Raw genomic sequence first — 25,751 nt, forward strand, 5'->3', positions numbered from 1 at the left:
TTCCCGGAGTTACGTTGTCGTTCACCGTGGGTCCTGAACACACGTCCTGGATCCTGCGGTCCCGTTCCAGCAGCGGCTCCCCCTACCCGGAGTTACGTTGTCATTCACTGTGGGTCCTGAACACACGTCCTGGGTCCTGCGGTCCCGTTCCAGCAGCAGCTCCCCCTTCCCAGAGTTACATTATCGTTCACCGTGGGTATTTCAAAGCATTAGCTCTGAAGGCCGACCCAGACCCACACACGTACTCTGGTTAAAAGTTAGGGGCACAGGCGGCTTCAGAGCAGGGTGACCTCTGGGGTGTGGTCTGTAGGGGGCTCTGGCCGAGCACAGGAGACTATGGGTGTTTTGTGGACAAAAAGTAGGAGGCGTTGGCACCAGGAGGGGACACTGCCTGGAGCCCCATAAACAGCATGGGGACACAGTGATGCTGGGCACCTCCCGCCTGTGTCCCCAGAGGACGACGGGGAGCTCGAGCTTGAGCTGTTCCCAAGGTCAGGGTCAGGGTGTGCTATGCACCCGTCTGGGACACATCCTGTCTTTGCGAAGCTGAGTTTCTGGTGGTTTCTGTGAGATAGGAGCAGGTACAGCATGAAGACTGATGTGGGAAATTAAGGTGGTGGGGTCCACTCCGATCCCACATTCAGGAAGGTGGGCAGAGCCTGATCCAATCAGGAACATCAGGAACACACATCCTATTAGCTTGAAGAAGAAAATACAAATGTTTTTTTCTTTCAGTTCATTTCAAACAGCTGTTGTTAGCGTATAAATCAGGTGTTTGCACCAAGTGACCTCCAAAACAGCTGTGAAGGGCTTCTTTGGCCCTGGTATCTTGAGAGACTTGGTGAGAGGCTGTGAGCCCAGGAAGATGGGAACCTCTCTCTGCTCTGGGGTTAGGAGCACGGTTTGAACCCCACTGCCAGCACACTGAGGATGTAGAGGCCAGAACACGGACACTTGAATCCCTGTGCTGGCCTGGTCCCCTGCTGGCCATGGGGCCGTGGGACAGCACCACCCCCGGTCTCAGACGGGGGTTGTAGGAGGTGCTTCATGGTTGTTTGGACAAACAAACTGCTGCTGCCTGGACACAGCGGGGGAAGGGGCCCTGAGCCGCGAGGCCAGGCAGGGCGGACAGACCTCACTGCTGGTCTCCCTGGTGCACCTGCTAGTGTGGGTGGGCTCCCACAGGCTTCTGTGGGTGGTGGGGCGAGGGACAAGGAACATGGCCCAGGCTCCGAGCAGACTCACAAGTAGGATGGATGCGACTCGCTCAGGAGCTGGGTCCCCCTGTAGCCTCGGGGTCCAGGCTTAGAGGGCAGAGGCAGAAGCCCCGGACGTGACAGGAGGTGTTGCAGGCAGTCCCAGAGAGCACCTGCCACAAACTACATGTCCCACACCGAGCGGCTGGCTTGACATTTCAAGTAACGTTCTCGAAACGGATGGGGCCACTGGCGGCCGTGGCCCTGCTGTCTCGTCCCTGCAGCCCCATGAAGAAATGGAGGGCCTGGGAGGCAAGGTGAGGCTCCCACCTTCCCCTGAGACCAAGGCCACCCAGAATTTTGTTTTTCAAACCAAGACTTAAATTAAGCTTTAATCTGAAAGGTTAAAGCTCTTCTGTTTGAAAAAAATCATCAAAGCCCCACAAGAGACACCTGCAGCCCGAGAGGAGTCTGTCTGGGCCCCTGGCAGGCTGGCTGTCCTCACCTCGGGTCCCAGGGGGCACTGGGTGGAGGATTAGGGGCGCCGGAGCCAGGACACCCGGGCTCCGCTGTGGCGCCCTGGTTTAGGCGGGCGGGGGACTTGGCCACTGCCAGATCGGCAGCATTTCAGTGCGGGGTCTGCACCCGGTCGGCATCCGATGCACGTGTGCTGAAGGCGGGCCTCTCCGGGCCTCAGCTTCCTCTGCCAATGGGTCATGATATGGGCATAGACCTTGCCGCGTTGCTAAGAGAACCGTGAGGGACGGTGCATGTGAGGGGATGTGCCATGAAATGCGGATTCTCCCTGAACAAAGGCTTTGGAGGTTTGTTAAGACAAGACTCAGAGGCCACAGCCCATGCAGGGACATGCCCCACAGGAGGTGGGGTCCCGGGGGCACGGTGCCGGGTGTGGTGACTGAGCCCTCTGCCAACGGCCAAGCAGACGTGTCCACCTCCCAGGGGCCTCTGGTGCCCGTGGCCCCGGCCAGCTGGGCTGTTTGCAGCAATGCCCATGTCCCTTGTTGGGGCCAGCTTGTTTTTCCTTCTTCCGAGACAGGGATACTAACCTGTAATGATACCATTCTTCTCCAGAGGCTCCTGCCAGCTGACCTTGAGGGATGTGTCCAGAATCTCCGTGAAACTCAGATGTCCTACAGCTCCTGGTTCTAGCAATCAAAAATAAAGTCACCCGTTAATACAAGAGCCCCTTTTTCTTTGGGTCAGATGTGTGCGGAAAGTTCTAACCAGGGAAGGGAAGTGGGAGCCTGGGCTGGGGCCCGCAGGACGGACTCGAAGGAAATGCCAGTAAAAACCCAGAAGAGGGGAGGGAGTTCGAGGTGCAGAAGGCATCCTGGTTCTGGGCACATAAATTGTTTTATCAGCCGCATCCCAGCCATGCAGAGAACCAAAGACAGGCAAGAGACTTATACACACCTCCTTCTCCTTGATCTACTCTAATGAGAGCAAGCAGGCTGGCTGGGTCCTGAAAAGCAGTGGCTAGCGCCCAGCGTCCCCGGACACGCCTCGCAGTGAGCGTCTGGCTGGTGTGGGGTCCCTGCTCTGTGCAGCCAGGCCTGCCTACCCCTGGCCGCAGGGCAACACCTGCAGACCCGACCCAGAGCTCCAGGCTCCCCACCCTGCTCCCCCCGAGGGGCTCCACGGGGCCGGCGCTGTGAGAAAGATCCAGCAAGAATGCGCTCCTTTGCCAGGAGTCTCTTTGTGTGCGGCGGTTCTCTGTGACACAGGAGGGCAGAGGCACGGCGTCGTGCTTTAAGAAGGAGCTGCTGGGTTGGAGGCCTGTCCCCGGACGTTAGCTGCTACTCTTAGTTCCTAGTTGTCTTACTAACCCAACACAAAGTCATTTCTCAGAGGAAATGTCTGCCACTTTGGAAAGCACCAGAGTAAAAGTCTGAGAGGCCCACTGTGAGGTGAGCAGTCCAAGGTCACGGATCTTCAGCTCCAGGGGCCCTGACGAGCCTCCTGCCCGGACCCCTCGACCGCTTGCAGCTGTGGCTTGCAAGGCCAGGCCAGGTCGGTGAGGACGCGGAGCCCCTGCTTGCAGGCCCTCTCATAGGGCTGCTTCCTTCCCACTCTGTGGGGGTGGGCCTGGGGGGTGCAGAGGGAAAAGGAAGTGCTTTATGGGAGGCTGGAGTCTGGGATGGCCTGGGGGTGGGGGCGAGGGAAGGGACAGAGATGGGCTCCACCGCTGACGGAGCCGGGTGTGGGTCAGCTGGCCATTTCCTGCAGCTAGTGGGGCTGCTGGCTCAGGTTTGCTCTGCTTGCCTCTGCAAGGCCCCACAGGCCTCCCCCTCCCCGTGCCCAGCCCCAGAGACTGCACTTGACCGAGTCAGGGAGGAAGGAGGGGAGGATGCATGGCCAGAATCAGAGACAAAGGAGGAACAGAAGGAGAGGGAGAGGAGCCACGGGACCCACTTGCTCAGCAGAGACCGATTAAGCACATGCCCCATGCCCAGCGGGGACACCAGCCTCCTCCTGAGCTGCCCCTGCCTCGTGACTCCCTGCTCGGGCCCTGAATGTGCTACACCGAGATCTTTTTAATCACATACCACGATGTAATATTTCAAGCTTAAAATCGGAGACCATGAAGACAAGGGTGTCGGCTGTCCTGCCCAAGAGCAGAGCTGGGGGCATCCCCGCAGAGAAGCCTCACCCCTGTTCTGTCGGCCTCGCTTGCCCAGATGGCGGATTCAGTACCTGCTTCTCAGCTGGTACCCGGACAAAGCCTCCTAACACAACTTCTGATTAAAAAAAAAAAAAAAAAGATGGAAACAGCCTCAGCAAATACACTCATCTGGGTGAAACTTTCAAGATGTTTTATGGATGAGCTCAAACACCGACAAAGGCCACTCTCTGAGCGGGGGAGATGGTCACATAGAATGGCTGTCGAATCCAGCTCATCCTCCTCCAGGTTTGAGTTTCCAGAAAGACATTCTGGCGGATTTTTGAACAGACTTGCTCTTTTTTCCATTGATAGAGCAGCAAGGAAATCTTTTTGCTCCTTTTATATTCTCAGTGTTTCTGCTGCTTGGATTCCTGCCCAAATGTGCTGTCCTCTAGCTCTGCTGGAACCAGCTGACAACGTCTAGGCTTAAAATTTATATTTTGTTTCCTCTTTACTGGTTGCCCACCCTCCCCACGCCACCCCCGAGTTCTTGCCCCGTATCGCGTCAGAGCTTTGGAAAAGGAGGCCTGCGGGATGCGGAGCCAAGGGAGGTACCTCAGCCAGGGAGCACGGGGGGGCCGTGCCTCCAGCACCCGCCGGGCCAAGCCATCCGCCCTCCCTCAACCTTGCCGTGACATAGTCCATGCTCTGAACAGCATCAGTAGGCTCCCCAGCTACTGAAAAATGGTGACTCTGTTAGAAAAATTCTAAAAAGATGACATCACTTCCAGTTTTCTCAATTCCCAAGAAAGAAATTTCCAGTTTCTCTTTTTACCTACTAATGGTGGGCAAAAATGCACTTAAGGTTCTGTTTCCTGGCCATGGAGCTTAACAGATGTCTCCCCACCATGTCTGTCTGCTTGCTTAACTGGCAACAACTGGGATTTTTTTTTTTTTTTTTTTAAGCAAAGAATTCAGCCAGGAGTCTTCTCTCTTTTCTTTGGAAGGAGTTACCTTCTTCTGCCACTTTGTATTTTTAATAAACATCCTCTGAAAAGTGAAGTCTGATATCCACTTGGACCAGGCTGTGGCTTGAGCAGAGGTGTTGCCCTGGCCTCTTCTTTGAATAAATGAAACAGAGGAAAACGTCCACATAACGAAGAGGTATGTGCATAAGGGGGGTGCTGTAACATTTGTCCCCTAGCACTGCCTTCCCCACCCCATCTACACATGTAAGGGGGCTGGGTTGAGCCTTCCTACAGATGAGTGCAAAAAGTACCCTTCATCCAAGCCAGGCTCCTTCCTCTTCCGAGACCCCGCGCGGGCCCCCTGCGCAGCCCCTCTGCACCCTCAGTCCCACACGACTGGCCCAGAGCCCACCAGCGTCACCCTTCTCTTAGCCCCCTTGTCCTACACTGCCCACCTGACCCCTACAGCGACTTCATCTGCTTAGGGGGCTTTAACTGCTGGGGACCTTGGAGCTCAGACACCCTGAGGTGGAATGGATTTCAGATATTTCCATCTGGGGTTAGACCACATATTCAATTACCTTCCCTAACCCTTTCCTGGAAAGTAAGATCATAATCACAAATTGTTAGGAACCCCCAACCCACTTCAGACACCTGGGCCCAGACGCCCCACAGCCACTGCACACCGTGTGCGTCCCAAGTCGGCGGAGCATCCTCACCCGAGACCGTGGCCCACGCTTCGACTGCTGGCATCATCACTACACAGTCACATCAACCAAAGCACGTTGAGTCATCGTAGATAATTCCTTCCACCCCTCTATTAATGAGCCTCCAAATTCCCCGTGACATGTCTTCAGGATCCATCTCCCCTTACCCCTGTCCCCACAGCATGGGTGTGGGCTCTCTTAATCTTGTGCCTTCTTCCCAGCTTCCTTCACCTTTACCTCCAGTGCATCCTCACAAACCCCAGACAGAACTTCCGAAACACGGACTGATTCAAATAACACCCCTCATGGAGAACCTTCTGTGGGCCTGTCCAAGTGCCTGAACTTAGCAGTTGAGACTCTTCTGACTCTTGTTTTCTGGAGCTCATGCCCTCCCCAACCCCCACAAGCTGCACCACAGCCGCGCCCAACACCTCGCTCGTACTCTCTCACACTCGTGTACTCTCCTTGCCGCCACGGATGTTGTTCCTCCCACCTGGAATGCCCTCAGCTATTCTCTGCATGGAAGTCTCATCGGTCAGGACCCAGCTGAGCTGCTGCCTCCTCTACAAGCCTTACCTGACACCTGATGCTCCTTGACCAGACGCTCTTCGCTGGGCGGCTACAGCCCCTTCTCCAGAACTCCCTCCTCGGGGGCACTGGCCTCAGCCACGTCCCTCACATCTGACTAGGGGAGAAGCTGTACAGGCAGAGGCTCTGCTTACTTATCTCTGCAACCCTTTCAACACCCAGCTGCCTACCTCGCACACAGTAGGCGCTCCAAAGACACCCGGATAGAAGCGTGCATACGCATTTCTGCGTTGGACAGATGATGAATGGACCGATCGATCAACATTTAATTGTAATATTATCACAGTAGGAACAAGACTTGATAAGATAGGCACACATTTTTTTTCTTTAAAAATGGAAAAGCTAAACTTCATCAACCTTTTCCTTTAATCCTAAACTATTTTTGGGGGTGGTATATATAATTTATAATTGAAAAGCGGGTTTCACAGCAGAATACACATTATTCCTTTCAAGCGCTCATGAAACATTCACCAAGACTGAGCATGTGCTGGGCCATAAAGCAAACTTCAGTAAACTTAAAGGAATTGAAATTGTACAGTGTGCTATCTGACCATAATGGAATCAGGCGAGAAATCAGTAGCAGAAGGACAAGAGGAAAATCTCCAAACTAACTAGCACAATTCTAAATAATTCATGGGCCAAACAGGAAGTCTCAAAGGGAATAAAAGAACTGAGTGAAAATGAAACACAATATGTCAAAATATGTGGGATACATCTAAAGCAGTGTGGAGAGGAAAATTTATGGCACTGTTTATAAACAAAATGAGGACAGGCCTCAAATCAATAGTTTAAGTACCTACCTCAAGAAATTAAAAAAGGAAGACCAAAAAGTAAACCCAAAGAAAGCAGAAGGAAGGAAATATTAGCAGCAAAAATCAATGAAACTGAAAATCAGAAAACAACAGAGAAAGCTCAATGAAATAAGAAGCTGGTTCCTCCAAAAAAAAAAAAAAAATCAATAAAACTGACAAATCTCTAGGAAGAATGGCAGAAATAGAAAAAGAGATCAGCAATATCAGGGATGAAACAAGAAAGATGGGGACATCTCCTCCAGCCACGGGACGATACACAGGGATTACTGCCAGCAACGTTACATGCACACTCGACACCTGAGGGTATCGGTTCCCTGAAAAATCACAGACTGCCAACACTCAACCAAGATTAAGCAGACAACAGAACAGTATAATGACTACTGGAGACACTGAATTTATAATTAAAACGTCCCTCCCGAAAGAAATACCCAGGCCTAGAGGATTTCACTGGAAAATGCCACCAAACATTTAAAGAAGGATTGACACCAGTTTTACACAATCTCTTCTAGAAAGCCAAAGGGGGGCTGGGGTGCCTGGGTGGCTCAGTCGGTTGAGCATCTGACTCTTGGTTTCAGCTCAGGTCATGATCTCGTGAGATCAAACCCTGCGCTGTGCTCTGTGTTCAGCGCGGAGTCTGCTTAGGATTCTCTCTCCCTCTGCCCCTCCCCCTGCTCATGCACTTTCTCTCTCAAATAAATAAATAAATCGTTAAGAAAAAAAAAGAAGGAAAGGAAGCAGAAGAGGGGGAGCACTTCCAAACTTACTTTATGAGACCAGCATTACCCTGACACTACACCAGACAGACAGTAAGTCCAGGAAAATAAAACTGCAGACCAATATCTCTCGTCAACCTGGATGCAAAAAATCACCCACAAAGTATTAGCAAAAAAAATCCAACAATGTAAACAATAATTACGAAAAAGGACCAAGTGGGATTTCTTCCAAGTGTGCAAGGCTGGTTCAACATTTGAAAATCAATCCGCTGTATCAACAACTCGCTAAAAAGAAAAACCACACGATAGTATCACCCAATGCAGTCGCAGCAGCTGACAAAACTGTATGTTTGGTAAGGTGCTCACAGTCCAGGGGTGGGGTGAGAGCGGCTGCTAAGCATTACGGGGAGTGTGAGAGGTTAGGGGTCCAAGGAATAGCTTCTCCGAGAAGGAAGTGAGCTCACCAGGTACTCAACATGCCGGGGTGGGCGCGGAGTTGCCACTTTCGGATGAGGGAGATCTGAGCGTATTTGTGGGCTGACAACCGGTCAGACTCTTCATCCTCCGAGAGAGGAACTGGGGTGAGAACAGAGGGACCCTGATATGGGGGCAGAGGGGGAGGAATCCCATCTTGGATGGCCTTGACCTCTGTAAATGCCACCTTGGTGAGTACAGTGAAGCCGAGGCCTTGGGGAGCAGGGCAGGCTGGGCCACGGCACCCTCAGTGGTACAGGAGGCCGGCCACACCCAGAGCCCCGTGGCCGGGACAGGAGGAAGCTGGAGGACAGGCAAGTGGCAGCCCCGGGTGACTTTTTTTTAAACATATACTAGTTTCAATTCTCCTTATAAAGAGAATACATACCCACTGTAGAAATGAGAATATGTGGCAAAATTCAAACAAAAATGTAGAAAATACGCATGATCACACCACATAGATATAACAACTGTCAGAAGTGTGACATGTTTCTTTCAAGGTTTTTTGTCATCTCATTTAGTTTTATACAAGTGTGTTTTTATAAAATTTGGATCTCCTATAGTTTCGTATATTATTTTTTTCACCTAACAACTAGACCATGACTATTTTCTCTAAAAACTTTTTAATAATGACAAAATATTTAGTATAATGTCATTCCGTAATTTTTAAAATTACACCCCTGTGGAACATTTGCATATTTTTCTTTCTTTTTTTCCAGTTACAAATAAATGCAATGAACCTTCCCATATTCAAGTGTTGGTGCACATCTGTGGTCATTTTCTCAGAGAGCTTCACTACATAATGTTTTCCACAGGTGTCAGCTGGCCTGAGGGCAGAGAAGGAGGTGGTCTGAACTGAGCAGATGGGGACCATGCCAAGTGAAGGTGCTCAGAGGGGTTGGGTTGAACCGCCCTGGGAGGGTCAGGGAAGGCACAGCCAGGAGGCCTGACAGGGCATTCAAGAAGAAAGTAAGGGATCTGGCAAGATGGCGGAGGAGTGGGAGATCTTAGTTTTGTCTGGTCCCAGGAATTCAGCTAGATTTCTATCAAATCATTCTGAACACCTGCGAACACAACCGGACATGTAAGAAAAGAATAGTTGCAATTCTACAAATAAAAAGGCGACTCTTTCTGCAAAGTAGGAGATGTGGAGAAGTGAATCCGAGGCAATATATCGGAAGATAAACCATAGGGGGAGGGAGCCTCCGTCAGCCAGCACTGGAAAGTGATAGAGCAGTGGAGCACAAAATCAGAACTTCTAGAAGTCTGCTCCGGTGAAGGACGCTGCTACCTGAAAGGTGCTCAGGCAACAAAGTGGGGCAGAACCCTAGGTGGGACAGTGTGGTCTCAGGATCCCCAGGGTCCCAGGAAGACTGGGGGTGCCTGAATGTGGCAGAGCTCCCAGGCATCAGAGCAGGGAAGCCGGCTGCAATTAGCGAGCCCAGGAGTGGGCTCTCAGCTCGGGATTGACATATACTGTGAACTGTGGCACAGTTGGGTGACTGCTCTCCAAGCAGGGGCCCACCAAGCGGCAGGACCTCAGCAAGACCCTCCCCCTCTCCCCCCAGGGAGGAGTGGGGCGGGTGAGCACTGCAGGAGTCTGCAGGGTTTGGAGACGCAAAGCGGGGTCATGTGCCTGAGATAGAAATGCTTGGAGTGGGGCTAGAGACCAGGGAGAGAGGAGGGATTGGCTGCTTTTCCCTGAGGGCTCACTAAGGAGTGGGGCCCCAAGCTTTTGGCTCCGGGGCCAGAGATTCGGAAGACGCCATTTTCATTCTCATCCTCCAGAATGGCACGAAAAGCCTTCAGAGAACAAAAGCCACCTAGAGCAATCCAGAGCAAATTATTTAACCTGGCCCCGTCAAGGGCGGTGCAATTCCTCTCCAGGCCAAGACACTTGGGAATCAGTGCAATAGGCCCCTCACCCCAGAAGATCAGCAAGAACATCCAGCCAAGACCAACTTTACAGATCAGTGAGAACTGCAAAACTCCAGCACTAGGGGGGAAAATAGTATATAGAATTCATGATTTTTTTCCCACAACTCTTTAGTCTTTCAATTTTATTTTTTTTCTCTTTCCTTTTTTAAACAATGTCTTATTTTATCAACTCTTTTTTAAAAATCTTTTTTAATTTTCATTTTTACACTTACATTCTACCCTTTCATTGTATTTAATTTTATTTGTGTGTGTGTGTGTCTGTGTGTATATATATAAGTTTTTCTTTCTTCACAATTTTGGGATGCAGTTTCTTCTAATAAACAGACAAAAATACACAAAAGATCCAGTGTATTGTTCCGTTCTGTTCACCTGTCTGGTTATATTCTCTTTTTTTTTGTTTGGTTTTTTGTTTTGGGTCTCTTCTGATTTGTTTAGTGTGTATTTCTCTGGGGTCATTGTTGCCGTTTTAGTATTTTGTTCTCTCGTTCATGTAATTCTTCTCTGGACAGAATGACAAGATGGAAAAACTCACCTCAAAAAAGAGAACAAGAGGCAGTACTGACTGCCAAGGACCTAATCAGTATGGACATAAGTAAGATGTTAGGACTAGAGTTCAGAATGACAATTATACAGATACTAGCTTGGCTTGAATAAAGCATAGAAGACACTAGAGAATCCTTTTCTGGAGAAATAAAATCTAACCAAGTCAAAATCAAAAAGGCTATTAATGAGGTGTAATAAAAAATGGAGGCTCTAACTACAATGGAGGCAGAAGGGAGAATTAGTGATATAGAAGACCAAATGATGGAGAACAAAGAAGCTGAGAAAAAGAGAGATAAACAACTACTGGATCACGAGGGGAGAATTCAAGAGATAAATGATACCATAAAGTGAAACAATATTAGAATAATGGGGATCTCAGAAGAAGAGGAAAGGGGGGGAAGAAGGTATATTGGAGTAAATTATAGCAGAGAATGTACATAATCTGGTGAGGGAAACAGGCATTCAACTTCAGGAGGCACAGAGAACCCCCCTCAAAATCAATAAAAATAGGTCAACACCTCGACATATAATAGTGAAGCTTGCAAATCTCAGAGACAAAGAGAAAATCCTGAAAGCAGCTCGGGACAAGAGGTCTGTAACATACAAGGGTAGAAACATTAGACTGGCAGCAGATCTATCCACAGAGACCTGACAGGCCAGAAAGGACTGGCATGATATATTCAGGGTGCTAAATGAGAAAAACATGCAGCCAAGAATACTTGATCCAGCAAGGATGTCATTCAAAATAAAAGGAGAGATAAAAAGCTCCCAGGACAAACAGAAACTAAAAGAATTTGTGACTACACCAGTCCTGCAAGAAATATTAAAGGGGATCCTTTAAGTGAAGAGAGAGCCCCAAAGTAACATCGGCCAGAAAGGAACAGAGACAATATACAGAAACAGTGACTTTACAGGTAATACAATGGCACTAAATTCCTATCTTTCAATAGTTACTCTGAATATAAATGGGCTAAATGCCCCCAGTCAAAAGACACAGGGTATCAGATTGTATAAAAAAGCAAGACCCGGGGCGCCTGGGTGGCTCAGTCATTAAGCGTCTGCCTTCGGCTCAGATCACAATCCCAGGGTCCTGGGATCGAGCCCTGCATTGGGCTCCCTGCTCCACGGGGACTCTGCTTCTCCCTCTCCCACTCCCCCTGCTTGTGGGTCCCTCTCTCGCTGTGTCTCTCTCTCTCAAATGAGTAAATAAAATCTTAAAAAAAAAAAAAGCAAGACCCATCAATATGTTGTCTGCAAGAGACACATTTTGGACCCAAAGACACCTCCAGATTGAAAGAAAGGGGGTGGAAAACCATTTACCATGCTAATGGACATCAAAAGAAAGCCAGGGTAGCAATCCTTATATTAGACAAATTAGATTTTAAACCAAAGACTATAATAAAAGATGAGGAAGGACACTATCATAATTAAAGCATCTATCCAACAAGAATAACTAACAATTGTAAATATTTATGCCCCTAACATGGGAGCAGCCAATTACATAAACCAATTAATAACAAGATTAAAGAAACACATTGATAATTATACAATAATAGTAGGGGACTTTAACACCCCACTCACTGCAATGGACAGATCATCTAAGCAGAAGATGAACAAAGAAACAAGGGCTTTGAATGACACACTGGATCAGATGGATTTCACAGATATATACAGAGCATTCCATCCTAAAGCAACAGAATACACATTCTTCTCAAGTACACATGGAACATTCTCCAGAAGAGATCACATACTGGGATACAAATCAGGTCTCAACCACTATCAAAAGACTGGGATCATTCCCTGCATATTTAAGACCACAATGCTTTGAAACTGGAACTCAGTCACAAGAGGAAATTTGGAAAAAAAACTCAAATACATGGAGGCTAAAGATCATCCTACTAAAGAATGAATGGGTCAACCAGGAAATTAAAGAAGAATTTAAAAAATTCATGGAAACAAATGAAAATGAAAACACAACTGTTCAAAACCTTTGGGATACAGCAAAGATGGTCCTAAGAGGGAAGTATATAGCACTACGAGCCTTTCTCAAGAAACAAGAAAGGTCTTAAGTACACAACCTAACCCTACACCTAAAGGAGCTGGAGAAAGAACAGCAAATAAAGCCTAAACCCAGCAGGAGAAGAGTATTAATAAAGATCAGAGCAGAAACCAGTGAAATAGAAACCAAAAGAACAGTAGAACAGATCAACGAAACTAGGAGCTGGTTCTTTGAAAGAATTAATAAGATTGATAAACCCCTGGCCAGACTTATCAAAAAGAAAAGAGAAAGGACCCAAATAAATAAAATCATGAATGAAAGAGGAGAGATCACAACCAACACCAAAGAAATACAAACAATAAGAACATATTATATTATAAGAACATATTATAAGAACATATTATGAGCAACTATATGCCAACAAATTAGGCAACCTGGAAGAAATGGATGCATTCCTAGAGATGTATAAACTACCAAAACTGAAACAGGAAGAAATAGAAAACCTGAACAGACCCATAACCAGCAAGGAAGTTGAAGCAGTAATCAAAAATCTCCCAACAAACAAGTGTCCAGGGCTGGATGGCTTCCCAAGGGAATTCTACCAAACATTTAAAGAAAAATTAGTATCTATTCTTCTGAAGCTGTTTCAAAAAATAGAAATGGAAGGAAAACTTCCAAACTCTTTCTATGAGGCCAGCGTTACCTTGATCCCCAAACCAGATAAAGACCCCACGAAAAAAGGAGAATTACAGACCAATATGCCTGATAAACATGGACACCAAAATTCTCACCAAGATACTAGTGAATAGGATCCAACAGTACATTAAAAGGATTATTCACCACGACTAAGTGGGATTTATTCCTGAGCTGCAGGGGGTGGTTCAACATCCTCAAATCAATCAACATGATACACTACATGAATAAAAGAAAGGACAAGAACCATATGGTCCTCTCAATAGATGCAGAAAAAGCATTTGACAAAGTACAGCATCTTTCCTTGATTAAAACTCTTCACAGTGTAAGGATAGAGGGAACATATCTCAATATAATAAAAGCCATATACAAAAAGCCCACAGCGAATATCATTCTCAATGGGGAAAAACTGAGAGCTTGTTCCCTAAGGTCAGGAACACGGCAGGGATGTCCACTATCACCACTGTTGTGCCACATAGTACTAGAAGTCCTAGCCTTAGCAATCAGACAACAAAAAGAAATAAAAATATCCGAATCTGCAAAGAAGAAGTCAAGCTCTCACTGTTTGCAGATGACATGATACTGTATGTGGAAAACCCAAAAGACTCCACCCCAAAATTGCTAGAACTCATATAGGAATTCAGCAAAGTGGCAGGATATAAAATCAATGCACAGAAATCAGTTGCATGCCTATACACTAACAATGAGACAGAAGAAAGAGAAATTGAGGTGATCCCATTTACAACTGCACCCAAAACCGTAAGATACCTAGGAATACACCTAAGCAAAGAGGCAAAGGATCTGTACTCAGAAAGCTATAGAACACTCATGACAGAAATTGAGGAAGACACAAAGAAATGGAAAAACGTCCCATGTTCATGGACTGGAAGAACAAATATTGTTAAAATGTCTATGCTACCTAGAGCAATCTATACATTCAGTGCAGTCCCTATCAAAGTACCATCAACTCTTTTCACAGAGCTGGAACAAATAATCCTAAAATTTGTATGGAACCAGAAAAGACCCCAAATAGCCAGAGAAATGTTGAAAAAGAAAACCAAAGCCAGTGGCATCACAATTCCGGACTTCAAGCTCTATTCAAAGCTGTAATCATCAAGACAGTATGGTACTGGCACAAAAACAGACACATAGATCAATAGAACAGAATAGAAAACCCAGAAATGGACCTTCAACATTATGGTCAACTCTAATCTTTGAGAAAGCAGGAAAGAATGTCCAATGGAAAAAGGCTCTTCAACAAGTGGTGTTGGGAAAACTGGACAGCCACATGCAGAAGAATGAAACTGGACCATTTCCTTACACCATACACAAAAATAGACTCAAAATGGATGAAAGACCTAAATGTGAGACAGGAATCCATCAAAATCCTCAAGGAGAACACAGGCAGCAACCTCTTCGACCTCAGCCACAGCAACTTCTTCCTAGACACATCACCAAAGGCAAGGGAAGCAAGGGCAAAAATGAACTATTGGGACTTCATCAAGATAAAAAGCTTTTGCACTACAAAGGAAACAGTCCATAAAACCAAACGACAACCAACAGAATGGAAGAAGATATTTGCAAATGTCTTATCAGATAAAGGGCTAGTATCCAAAATCTATAAAGAATGTATCCACTCAACACCCAAAGAACAAATAATCCAATCATGAAACAGGCAGAAGATGTGAACAGACATTTCTCCAAAGAAGACATCCAAATGGCCAACAGACACATGAAAAAATGCCCAACATCACTCAGTATCAGGGAAATACAAATCAAAACCACAATGAGATACCACCTCACACCAGTCAGAATTGCTAAAAGTAACAAGTCAGGAAATGACAGATGTTGGTGAGGATGCGGAGAAAGGGGAACCCTCCTACACGTTTGGTGGGAATGCAAGCTGGTGCAGCCACTCTGGAAAACATTATGGAGGTTCCTCCAAAGTTGGAAATAGAGCTACCCTATGACCCAGCAATTGCACTACTAGGGATTTACCCCAAAGATACAAATGTAGTGATCTGAAGGGGCACCTGCACCCCAATGTTTATAGCAGCAATGTCCACAATAACCAAACTATGGGAAGAGCCCAGATGTCCATCGACAGATGAATGGATAAAGAAGATGTAGTATATATATATACAATGGAATACTACTCAGCCATCAAAAAAATTGAAATCTTGACATTTGCAACAATGTGGATGGAACTAGAGAGTATTTTGCCGAGCGAAATAAGTCAGATCAGAGAAAGACAATTATCAATATGATCTCACTCATATGTGGAATTTAAGAAACAAAACAGAGGAGCATAGGGGACGGGAGGGGAAAAATAAAACAAGATGGAATCAGAGAGGGAGACAAATCGTAAGAGACTCTTGATCATATGATCAAGAGAGTTGCTGAGGGGAAGGGGTGGGGGATGGGGTAACTGGGTGATGGACATTAAGGAGGGCATGTGATGTCATGAGCACTGGGTGTTATGTAAGACTGATGAATCACTAACCTCTACCTCTGCAACCAATAATACATTATATGTTAATTAACTGAATTTAAATAAAAAAAAAAGAATACTGGAACAACAACAAAAAAAGAAGGTGGTAAGGGGACTGGAAGTTGAAATGTGGGGGAAGAGAAGTCCAGCAAGACCACAGGTGGACCACATGGCTAAGACCAGACTGTTTCTCTGGCCCTCTGAACTCTTTCCGCTAGCCTGGCTTCCAGTTCCAGGGACCACCTTCCGCTGCTCATTACCAATACTTCCCACTGACTTATCTCCCCAGGGTGCGCAGACTGCAAACACCCTGAAGACACGGACATTCCTGATGACCCTCCTAGGTCCCCACCCAGCACGGGATATGACGGTGGTCTGGACCTGACACCTGACTTGTGACTATTGAGAAGACACATGGTGGAGGAGTACTCACTGTCTTCGTGAGTCCATACGAGCTGAGGCGTGCTTGGAGGCCCATCCCCCGGAGTGGTGAAACACAGAACTGAGGTGAAGTAAGCAGTGAACTTCTGCAGGTTCGTTATATACCCGTGGTGGACTCCGTGGAAATCTGGCGCAATGGTGACCATAGTGGTGGCCTCAGGGACCTCAGCTGGCCACGCGAGGAGCTGCGATGGGACAGGTTGAGAAAGAGATCCTTTTTAACTGCACACCTTCACTCTTGAGTCTGTATCAGGATTTTTATTTTGTGATTAATATATCTTCAAAGAAAGCAAAGTCGTGATTAAGAAACTCCATAAATCCTACATTTTATGATCCCACTTAAAAATATGGAGTTGAAAGCATATCTCACAGATAATTGAACACAAATATGTACACGTATATATATTTTATACATGTATATATAAATATCTACTCTGACCCATGTTGGAATAACAGACACTCCTCAAAACTTCACTTTCTCCTCACCTAAAGATGTTGCAGAGCGTAATGTTTTTTAACACTAAGCAATAAACACAACACCATCTTTATTTGACTTAATCAGTATAATAAAACATAAATGCAAATATCAACGAAACATGAACACAGATATTTTTTTAGCTAGCCGCAAAGAGAAGCCTCTGATTCCATGGGAAGGAATCTTAATTATTTACAATTTATGTCACACTAGTTTTCTGAAAAGAATTTTAGGAGGTCGATTACAATTTTAAAGAAATATAGTACATATACACTTTCCAAGGGAAGTTGTTTTAATGTTAGGGCAACATTATGTATGAGTGTGACTTTTAATTCCTTTGACACCAAATATTTCCAGGGTTAATTAGGTTTGAAGGTTGATATGCTGTGGGACACAAAGCGTATTTTTATATAGATCAAACCAACACTGAGCCATCGAATGAATGCTCTGGTCTTGCCAATAAGATTTGACAGGAAAGTCAAGGAGGCAAAATCATCTTGGTTGATCAATATGATTTTCTTTAAAAAAAGCTTCTGAGTGTAGATTCGTCTGGGGAGTCTAAAAGGAAAAGAAAAGGCAGGGCGAATTTCTAGCTGCATCTGCCTTTCTAGTGAAAACAAAAAAGGGTTTCTGTAAGTTGAATCCAAATGGGAAAAAAAAAAGTGAACCAAGTGTCTAAGGAAATAATACTCTTGGAATCTGAAATTACCAAGAATTCAAGCAGACCACATGGAATCCTTTCTCCATTAAGATCTCCCCTGAGTTTACCTGCTATTGAAGGACATTAGTGACTATGCTGTAGGTAAAATCAAGGTGGGACCCCAAGTCCAACCAGACACTGATCTAGAAAGCAGGATGGACTACACTTTTGGAAATTGCATCCAAATACATCTGTGAAACTCACATATCCTGGTAGCTAAGAACAGAGGGCAGTTGCATAGTGGGAATCTGTGTCTCTAATTCAGGCCAGGTAGGTGCCCTGAATTCAATGGTCTTGGTTCTATGAACAGAACTCTCCTCGAAGTTGAGATGGGGAGGGAGTAAATATCTTTACTTGATAGTAATATCATTCCCTTGATCTAGAGCCCTTTGTTCTAAGGCTGGGCTCTTCTGAGAGGACTCCTCCCCAGGAAGATGTGGTTTGTACAAATGCTGATTCCAATCAACGGAGATAGGTTTTCCACTACTAATTTTTAAATGGATGGCTTTTCTCAAAAGAAATCGCTCTGTTACATATGAACCACCCACTTGAAAACTAATAATGTGAGTTTCTGAACCAGTAGAGCAGATAAGACCCCCACCCCCACCACCAAAGCCAATACACTCGGTAACTTGATACAATGGGTACTCCATGAAATGAGGAGTGGGCAGCCTTCTCATTGGTCACAAGACCATGACAGACCAGGATAGCCACCCAGGACTCTGAACGAAGTCTGTGTACCTTGTATCCCTGGTTGATGCCGTTGATGAACTGCTGAGGTGGAGGGTTCCAGAGGAACTGGATGGTTGTGGAATTCACAGCTTCCGTCTGCACGTTCTGTGGGGGCGCAGTAGGCACTGTTCCAAGGCCGTTGTGGAAGACAGCAAAACAAATGGTAGGAGGCCCAGTAGGGAGAAGAGATGAGAAAGAAACTCTTAGCTGCCACTCATGATTCACAGGCCATTATGGCATTGAGAACAGGGAAGTGTGATGAATGTTTCTGGAAGCTAATAGTGGCATTACAAAGAAAAAGAACTGGGGCTATTTCTCATTTTCTGCTGGAGAATTCTTTAAGGCATTGGCAGAAAAGTGGACTGGATCATCTCATTCCACGGGTGAGGCTTTCCCAGGAATCCCCAGGTAAACAGTTAATGAGAGCTTTCTCTGGTTTGTTTCTCAGTTACTCAGGGTTTGAGATCCAGGCAAGGTTTCACTGAGAGACCCCCTCTCCCATTAGGTACCACTATGTTTCAAGACCATTTATCCTCCATATGTGGAAAAAAAAAAAAAGCATCCCCTCCCATATGGATTGTTCACTCATTTGGAGGCTAAATTTCTCTTTGTCTGTTACAGGGACCACCATTTTGTCTTTCTGTTATTGACCAGCTATATGCTTGCCAAATGGCCTGCCTTCCAGAAGTCATGATCTTGGGGAGATACTCATGTAACCGAAACAGGCACATCGCTCTCTGGAGCAGTGGACGCCCAGGACAGCAGCCGAATCTGCCCGAGGAAAGCACAGAAGGCTGCAGTCAGGAGGTACCTGCACTAGTTCTGGAAGAAAGGGCAGATGTCTGAAGAGGGAAGGGCCTTGCAAAAGGCCTTCTCCATTGGGAAGATGGAGTAAGGCCCGGTGTTGTAAAACCCTGGAGTACCATGAGAAAGAGTGAGCACGGCTAGACACGGGGCACACGTGGGCAGCTGGGCTGAGGATGTGGGTGGGTCACGTTGGGCACTGTCTCCTATGCCAAACACAGTGGTTGGTAATGTACATGGTGGGCCATGGGGAATCCAAAGTGTTTTGAAAAAGGCAGTGATGTGACATGGCTAGCTGTTAGAGGACAAGGACCTCTGTGGCCTCAAAGGAGGGGACCAGCCCACGGGCTGTGACATCCAACTCTCTGAAAAAGAAGGTCCTTGTTCTTTAGGAGCTTGTTTCAAAAATAAGACACAGAAGCCAAAAGGATCCTTTGGCTCCAGGTAAAGAAATAAAGACAATAGTCTCCTGGAACACAGCACATGGGGATAGAGCATGGTCCTGTTAAAGATGACTAAGCCTCTCATTATTCTCTTCTTCAAAAGCCCATCTCGTTAGGCAGAAGTGAAAAAAGCATAAAATTCCCCTAAGCCCCTCAAGTGTACTCTTCAAGTCATGCTCTTTTCCCGTCCTCTCTGGACTCTGGCTGATATTCCTCGGTCCCTGCCTCTGCAAGTCGGCAAGCAAATGGTCCGTTTCCCCATTCTGCATTTTCGAATTAAAAAAAAAAAAAAATGGCCAGGGGGATCACAGTGCCTAGGATGTAGAAGGCTGGGAAGAACGTCACATCCGAGAATAAGAAGAAGCCGAACTAACTACAAAATCTTAACTTTTCTTGAGCCCGTAGGAAATTCGAGGTCAATGGGGCCACCGAGTAGTCTGGAATGTTGAGAAAAGATGGGCCTCTTGGAGGGGAGACCATGTGAGTGCTGGCTCACCTGGGATGGAGCAGGAGAGAGGATGGGGGATACTATACAGCCTGGTAGGGAAAACTCAGCTCAAATTCCTAACAAAGTGCTAGTGGCTGAATGAGGGCCGGGAGCAGAGGGCAGAGTGTTTGGAGGCTGTGGATGCCCAGACAAGTTCAACAGTACAGAGACACAGAGGAGGGAATTACAAGGGCTTTCTCATCGGAACCCAAGTGAGCCGGGAGCAGTGAAGTGACATGTTTCAAGGACTAATGGGAAAATCTATGGTCCCAGGGTTCTTGTCCCAGGGAAGCATCATTAAAGACGTCATCAGGAAGACGAAGGCAGAGAGAATTCATTCCTGGCACAACTATGCTGTGAAAAACACTGGAGGAATGTGCTATCAGACGGACACTGAAGCTATAGATCTTTGCAGGGAAGTGGGTGATTTCCAGAACCGGTTAAGATGAAGGTAGGTAGAATATATTTCTTTTCTTATTTTTGACTCACTCTCAAATATAGTTGACTGTTTAAAGCAACAAATGTAGCATTTCATCGGGACTTGTAGTGTGGGTACGTGTGAAGAGAGGGGTCCCGACAGCCCAAGAGACAGGAAGGAGGCCCCGGAGGCACTGACCAGGCTCATACATCGTGCATGTGATAAACTTCAAGATAAACTGTTGTTCATTAAGGATGTATATTATAAACTCCAGAGCAATCACTAAATGAGTCTAGAAAAGAGATCTAAAATAAGGCAAGAGTGGGGAAAATAATGTAAATATAAGAATACCTAATTAATCCCGAAGCAGGCAGGCAAAAAGGTACAGAAAAGGAGAAAACAGGAGAGGGATCAAATAGAAAACAATTGGCAAGATGATAGATTTTAACCTCATTTTTCAAGTCATGTACCATGTAAACAGTATACATACTCATGAAAGACGGGCTATTGGATGAAAAGCAAGACCAACTGTGTGGTGTCTAAAAGAATCTCACTTTAAAGGCGAAGACACAAAGAGCTTACAAATAAAAGAACAGAAAAAATACATGCTGAAAATATAACCGCTCTGGAGTACAGAGGGGCAGCACAGGGGGATTTTGGGGGTTATAGAGATCATCTATCTTGATCACGGTTGTGATTGTGGATGGTGTGCGTCTATCAAAACATATACAACTGTACACTAAAAAGGGAATTTGTATCATTTTCTGTAAATTATATCACAGGAAATCTGGCTTTTAAAAACTGCTGCAAACTCTTTGATGTTTTTCTCCCACTGAGGGGTGATGTCTGGGTCTGGGCCCCTTGCACGCGGGCTCCGTGAATACTCCGACCTGCAGAATACCACCCGGGCCTTGCTGAGCCTGAAGCTTCTATTCTCCGGAACCAGCCTCTCTGGGAGCACCCCGAGCAGCCCTGTAAGAAGTCCAGGACCCTGACAGCAGCTTGCAGTCCCAGGGGAGCCCAGCCTTGTAGCTTTCCCTGCTGAGGCTGCGACGTGAGTGGATCCATGGCCCCCGCTCTGCCCCCAGCCCAGCTGCCAGTGGACCGAGGAGCCACCTGTTCAGGCCTGCTCCAGTTCCCGGCCCACAGCACCGTGACGTATAAGAGAACGCTGCTGGTCTTAAACCTCTAACTCTCTCAGGGAGAGGGAAGAAAAGTATGGGGTGCGACTGGGAGGAGACTTGGAAGTGTTGGGCTTTTTCTCCCAGAAGCCGCGCTCGCAGGGATAGAGGAATGCATTGCTCTCTTCAGGCTTCCTTCTGGGGTCTCGTGGGCCCAGTTACTGACTCTAGAATTCCATAAAACGTTCCCATCCAATGTTGTGATGTTCTCTAGATAAGACCACACTGATCTAACGCTTCTAAAAACTTGGCATTTTGCATAAATTAAATCAAGCAATGATTTCCTAGTGCTCTAAGGGGACGTCTTGCATCTCTGCATTGCTTTGGTGCAACGTAACGGGAGGCTGATGCTCTCCTGGGTCGGGCTGTTCATCCTCACGTCAGCACATCTCTTCGCTTGCCGTCGTCTCAGCAAAACCCCAGGGAGCTGGGCCGACCCAGCCAAGAAGGCAGTTCCGTCCTCCCTTCCCATTACCTGGGGCCACGTAAAACCAGGAGGTAAGTATGGCTCTGCCAGCCGCATCCTTGCTTCAAAGCTCATGGAGCTGGACGCACGTTCCTTCCCAAAGTCCCAGGAAGGAGGTTTCGGAGCCTTAGGTTCCTCTCTTGCCCGCCTGGGGCTTCGTCCAAAAAAATCACCAGTTGTCCTAGCCATCCTTCACCTTCTTGTCGCCCTAATTATTGTCATCGGAAATGACTCACAAATACGTAGATGATGGAATTAAGAATTCCCTAGAGTGAGAGAAAGAGCTACAGCCAAGAAATCCTTCTCGACAGTGGTTCCCACAGAGGCTGAAAGGCCTTAATTATTGAGGGCCGTGGAACCCTCCTCTTGTGAGGAAAGGCAAGGGCCTCACTCCTAGGTGGGACTTCTCTGCAGTCTTCACAGGAGAGCTTAGGGAAGCAGGGGCCTCTCACTGCTCCGAATAAGGCCTCCATGGACATTTTTCTCCCCAGATAATTAGCATTTAAAGTGCAGTCCTTTCCTTGTCCCTAACTGCAGGCCTTGAAGTGGTCTGGTAAAGTGACAGGTGTTATGCTCTTCTGTGGTTTTCATTGCTTAAAAAAAAAAAAAAAAAATCAAATTTTTTCTAGATAATTCCCCCTGCACTAATCCTAGGATGCTCTCAGTCTTAAATTCAACAGAGCTTAAATGCTGTCTTGATTCTCCCAGCCAAGGACAAGGAGCTCTGTCATGAGCACCCAGCACCCACAGGCACCTCATGACTACGGTGCGTGGATGGAGAAGCCACATGAGCAGTTTTAGAAACAGGAAGTGATCCGTTATAGGAAAGTCTGTGGCCAGGATAAAGCAATGGCCGAAGGTGGGATTTCTTGGGATGGGCATGTAGGAGGCACCACAGGGCAGGGAGGCCCTGTCAGGTGCCTCTGAGGGCTTACATCAGCACCAGAGTTACTGATGTCCATCAATTCTTCCTTGTCATCAACCGCTGCTCACAGCCACCGAAAAGTTTACAACTGTTAAATTACATTCGACAGCTTTACCTGTGCATCATATATTGCTAAGTGAAAGGAGCCAGTTTAAAAGGGCTCCATAGTGTGTGATTCCAACTAGAAGACATTCTGGAAAAAGCAAAACTGTGGAGGTGGTCCATCAGTGACTGTCAGGAGAAGGGGGCGGGGATAGGAGGAGCACAGAGGATTTTTTAGGGCAGTGAAACTATCGCGTATGATGTCATATGGACACATATCATTACACTTTCGTCAAAACCCACAGGGCATACGGCACCGAGAGTGAACCCCAATGTGAACTACGGATTGTGGGTGCCAGCGATGTGTCATGGACTGTAACAGATGGACCCCTCTGCTGGGCAATGCTGATGATGGGGGTGCCGTGATGGGGAGGGGTGCGGGGTACACGGGAAATCTTTGCACCCTCTGCTCAGTTTTGCTGTGAACTTAAAACTGCTCTAAAAACGAAAGTCTGTTTAAAACACAAAACTAGCCGTGACTTTGCTAGACGCTTTCCGAATCCAGTTCTTGTTACCCGCTTTCCGCGGAGCATCTGCAGGGAGGCCCCAGAGCAGCAAAACAGAACGGCGCTCTCCCCGACATCCCCACCGGCCCATCCTCCCAAGGTCACTTTTACGTTTGTTGCAAGTTGCTTATCATCAGTGGATTTTGTTGTTGCTGTTAAGTGTGTATGGATTTTTTTTTTCAATTAATTTGCCAGCATTTTCACCCGGTCATACACAGAGGGCGTGTGCGATTATGCTTATTTCCTGATGCTAGGGGTTCCCTGGTAAGATATGAATGATTTTTAAAAATTTCCTTCTTCCTCCTTCCCTTCCTTTCTTCCTGGCTAGTCATGTAAATTCAGCAAGATCTGATTCTTGATGGATTTCAAAACGAATCTTTGGTTTTAGAAATATAAAAATGTTTTAAAATAATAAGCTACCTAAATAAACCAAATTAATAAAGAGGACTACAAAGTTTTACAGCTTCAAATAATTGACTTTTTGAAATATCTGGGATCAGAGAGTACATAATTAATATTCATAGGTCATGAATTTTTCAGAATTTTAGGTCTTTAATCAAATAGAAATGAATGTGTCAATATTGCCTAGTGCATGCTTCCTTTTTTTGGATTTTTCAACTCAATTCATTTGCAAAACTTCTTAAGAGTGCATGCAACCAAAACTTTTTGAAAAGCTGATTTCTGAAGTCATTAAGGCCCATAGTCCACTGTGTACTTTATATTTAAATATACAAATATTTATTAAATTATTTGTCTATATTATTGATTCTATTTTGTATTTATAGAGACTTACTTCCACAGCATAATGAACAACGTTCTGATTAAAGGGAGTCATCGGGGGCACCTGGGAGGCTCAGACAGTTAAGCGTCTGCCTTCGGCTCAGGTCATGATCCCAGGGTCCTGGGATTGAGCCCCGAGTCGGGTCCCTGCTCGGGGGGGGGGCCTGCTTCTCCCTCTTCTTCTACCCCTCCCCTCTGCTCATGCTCTCTCTCTCAAAATAAATAAAATATTAAAAAAAAAACCCAAATAAAGGGAGTCATCAGGTACACCAAGTCAGATAGTAAAAGAAATTTTCTACCCAGGGAATGTCAGGGCAATGATCTGAAATTGAGATTTGCGTGCTCAGATCATCTTCTCCTTCTTCAGCCTAAAGTCAGTACCTGATGGCAAAGGAATTGGATGAAGTGAGGATGCCTGGCAGATCACGCCAGCATTGAGCCTACCCAGAAAAGATTAGAAGTGGGAAATTGGTTGCAGCTATAAAACAGGAAGGAAGGGTATTTATGAGTCTGGTCACAACCATATCAGATCGAGGACAAGAAGCTGGTTACAACGTGCTGCTCTTGAGAGCTAAAGCCAATACTCCTCCTCCCACCTGCGGAATCATTCATGTTACCCGACGGCGCAGAAACATTGGCAACCTGTCTGGGACCAGTGGGGCACGGGAAATAGGACAGGTACCCCTTCTGAATAACACTGTGAGGAGCTGTGTGGACAACACGTCAGACGACCCAGGGACAAACTTAGTGGGAAGATAATATAAAGCAAAACGTTCCGAGTGACTCCTTCAAAAGAAATGCTGAGAATACTTACGTTGTAAAAACGCACACCTGTGTTGGATTGAGCGTCCTGTTTGTGAGCCATTTCCTGTATCGGCTCTACAGAGACTCAGGAGATGCACCCAGAAGGAAGTGAGGAGGTCAGGACGGCGCAGGAGACGCTCTGCAAGAGGGCAGCTGGCCAGACCTCAGCTGAGCCCTTCCAGTTGTCCTCACCTGAGGCCGAGGGACTGGGTTTTCCCACGCCCACAGCGGCGCCGTTAGCCACAGGCTGGCCGTGGGGAAGGGGGGCCCTGGGTGAGGCAGCGGGCAGCTCCCAGGGGGTCACAGCAGTGAGCCCCGAGCAGGCCCTGTGCCAGCGCTGGGGATGGGCAGGCCCCCCCCGGGCAACTGATCGCGACAGGGGCCCGCAGTATACCCCATACCAGACACGCTAGGAAGGATGAAATGGCCAAAAGCTAAATGGACATTGGGAATAAATCAGGTATCAAAGAACACAGTTATAAGTTTTGTATACCAAAGCCAACAGAACGGTATAAAGATTTTACTGCAAAATTCAATCTGAAAAGCCTCAGATTCAAGAAATCCATTGTTTTATTCACAGAGAAGTTCTCCTCTGTAAGAGGTGGCCTGTGGCCTCAGAAGCCTCATTAAATGATGCTATCGGAATGGTAAATCTAATAATATCCAAGACCTTTTTTTTTTTGTTGCTGTTTTGTGAAAGACAAAAAAATGGCAACGCTTTTGACAAAAGAATTTCTTTTGA

General features: G+C 46.5%; 1 protein-coding gene across 1 annotated transcript in view; it reads right to left on the reverse strand.

Annotated features, from left to right (window-relative positions):
• Positions 1-25,751, reverse strand: part of SDK1 (sidekick cell adhesion molecule 1) — a 522,185-nt gene that overhangs the window by 142,812 nt on the left and 353,622 nt on the right. Inside the window, exons 18-20 of the mRNA XM_044915291.1 lie at positions 18,103-18,218; positions 16,179-16,371; positions 2,264-2,362 (exon numbers count right to left, since the gene is read on the reverse strand). Of these exons, the coding sequence (XP_044771226.1) occupies positions 2,264-2,362; positions 16,179-16,371; positions 18,103-18,218 (408 nt within the window). The remainder of the gene's footprint in view (positions 1-2,263; positions 2,363-16,178; positions 16,372-18,102; positions 18,219-25,751) is intronic.

The sequence above is a fragment of the Neomonachus schauinslandi genome, chromosome 5, assembly GCF_002201575.2.
Source record: "Neomonachus schauinslandi chromosome 5, ASM220157v2, whole genome shotgun sequence".
Lineage (NCBI taxonomy): Eukaryota > Metazoa > Chordata > Mammalia > Carnivora > Phocidae > Neomonachus > Neomonachus schauinslandi.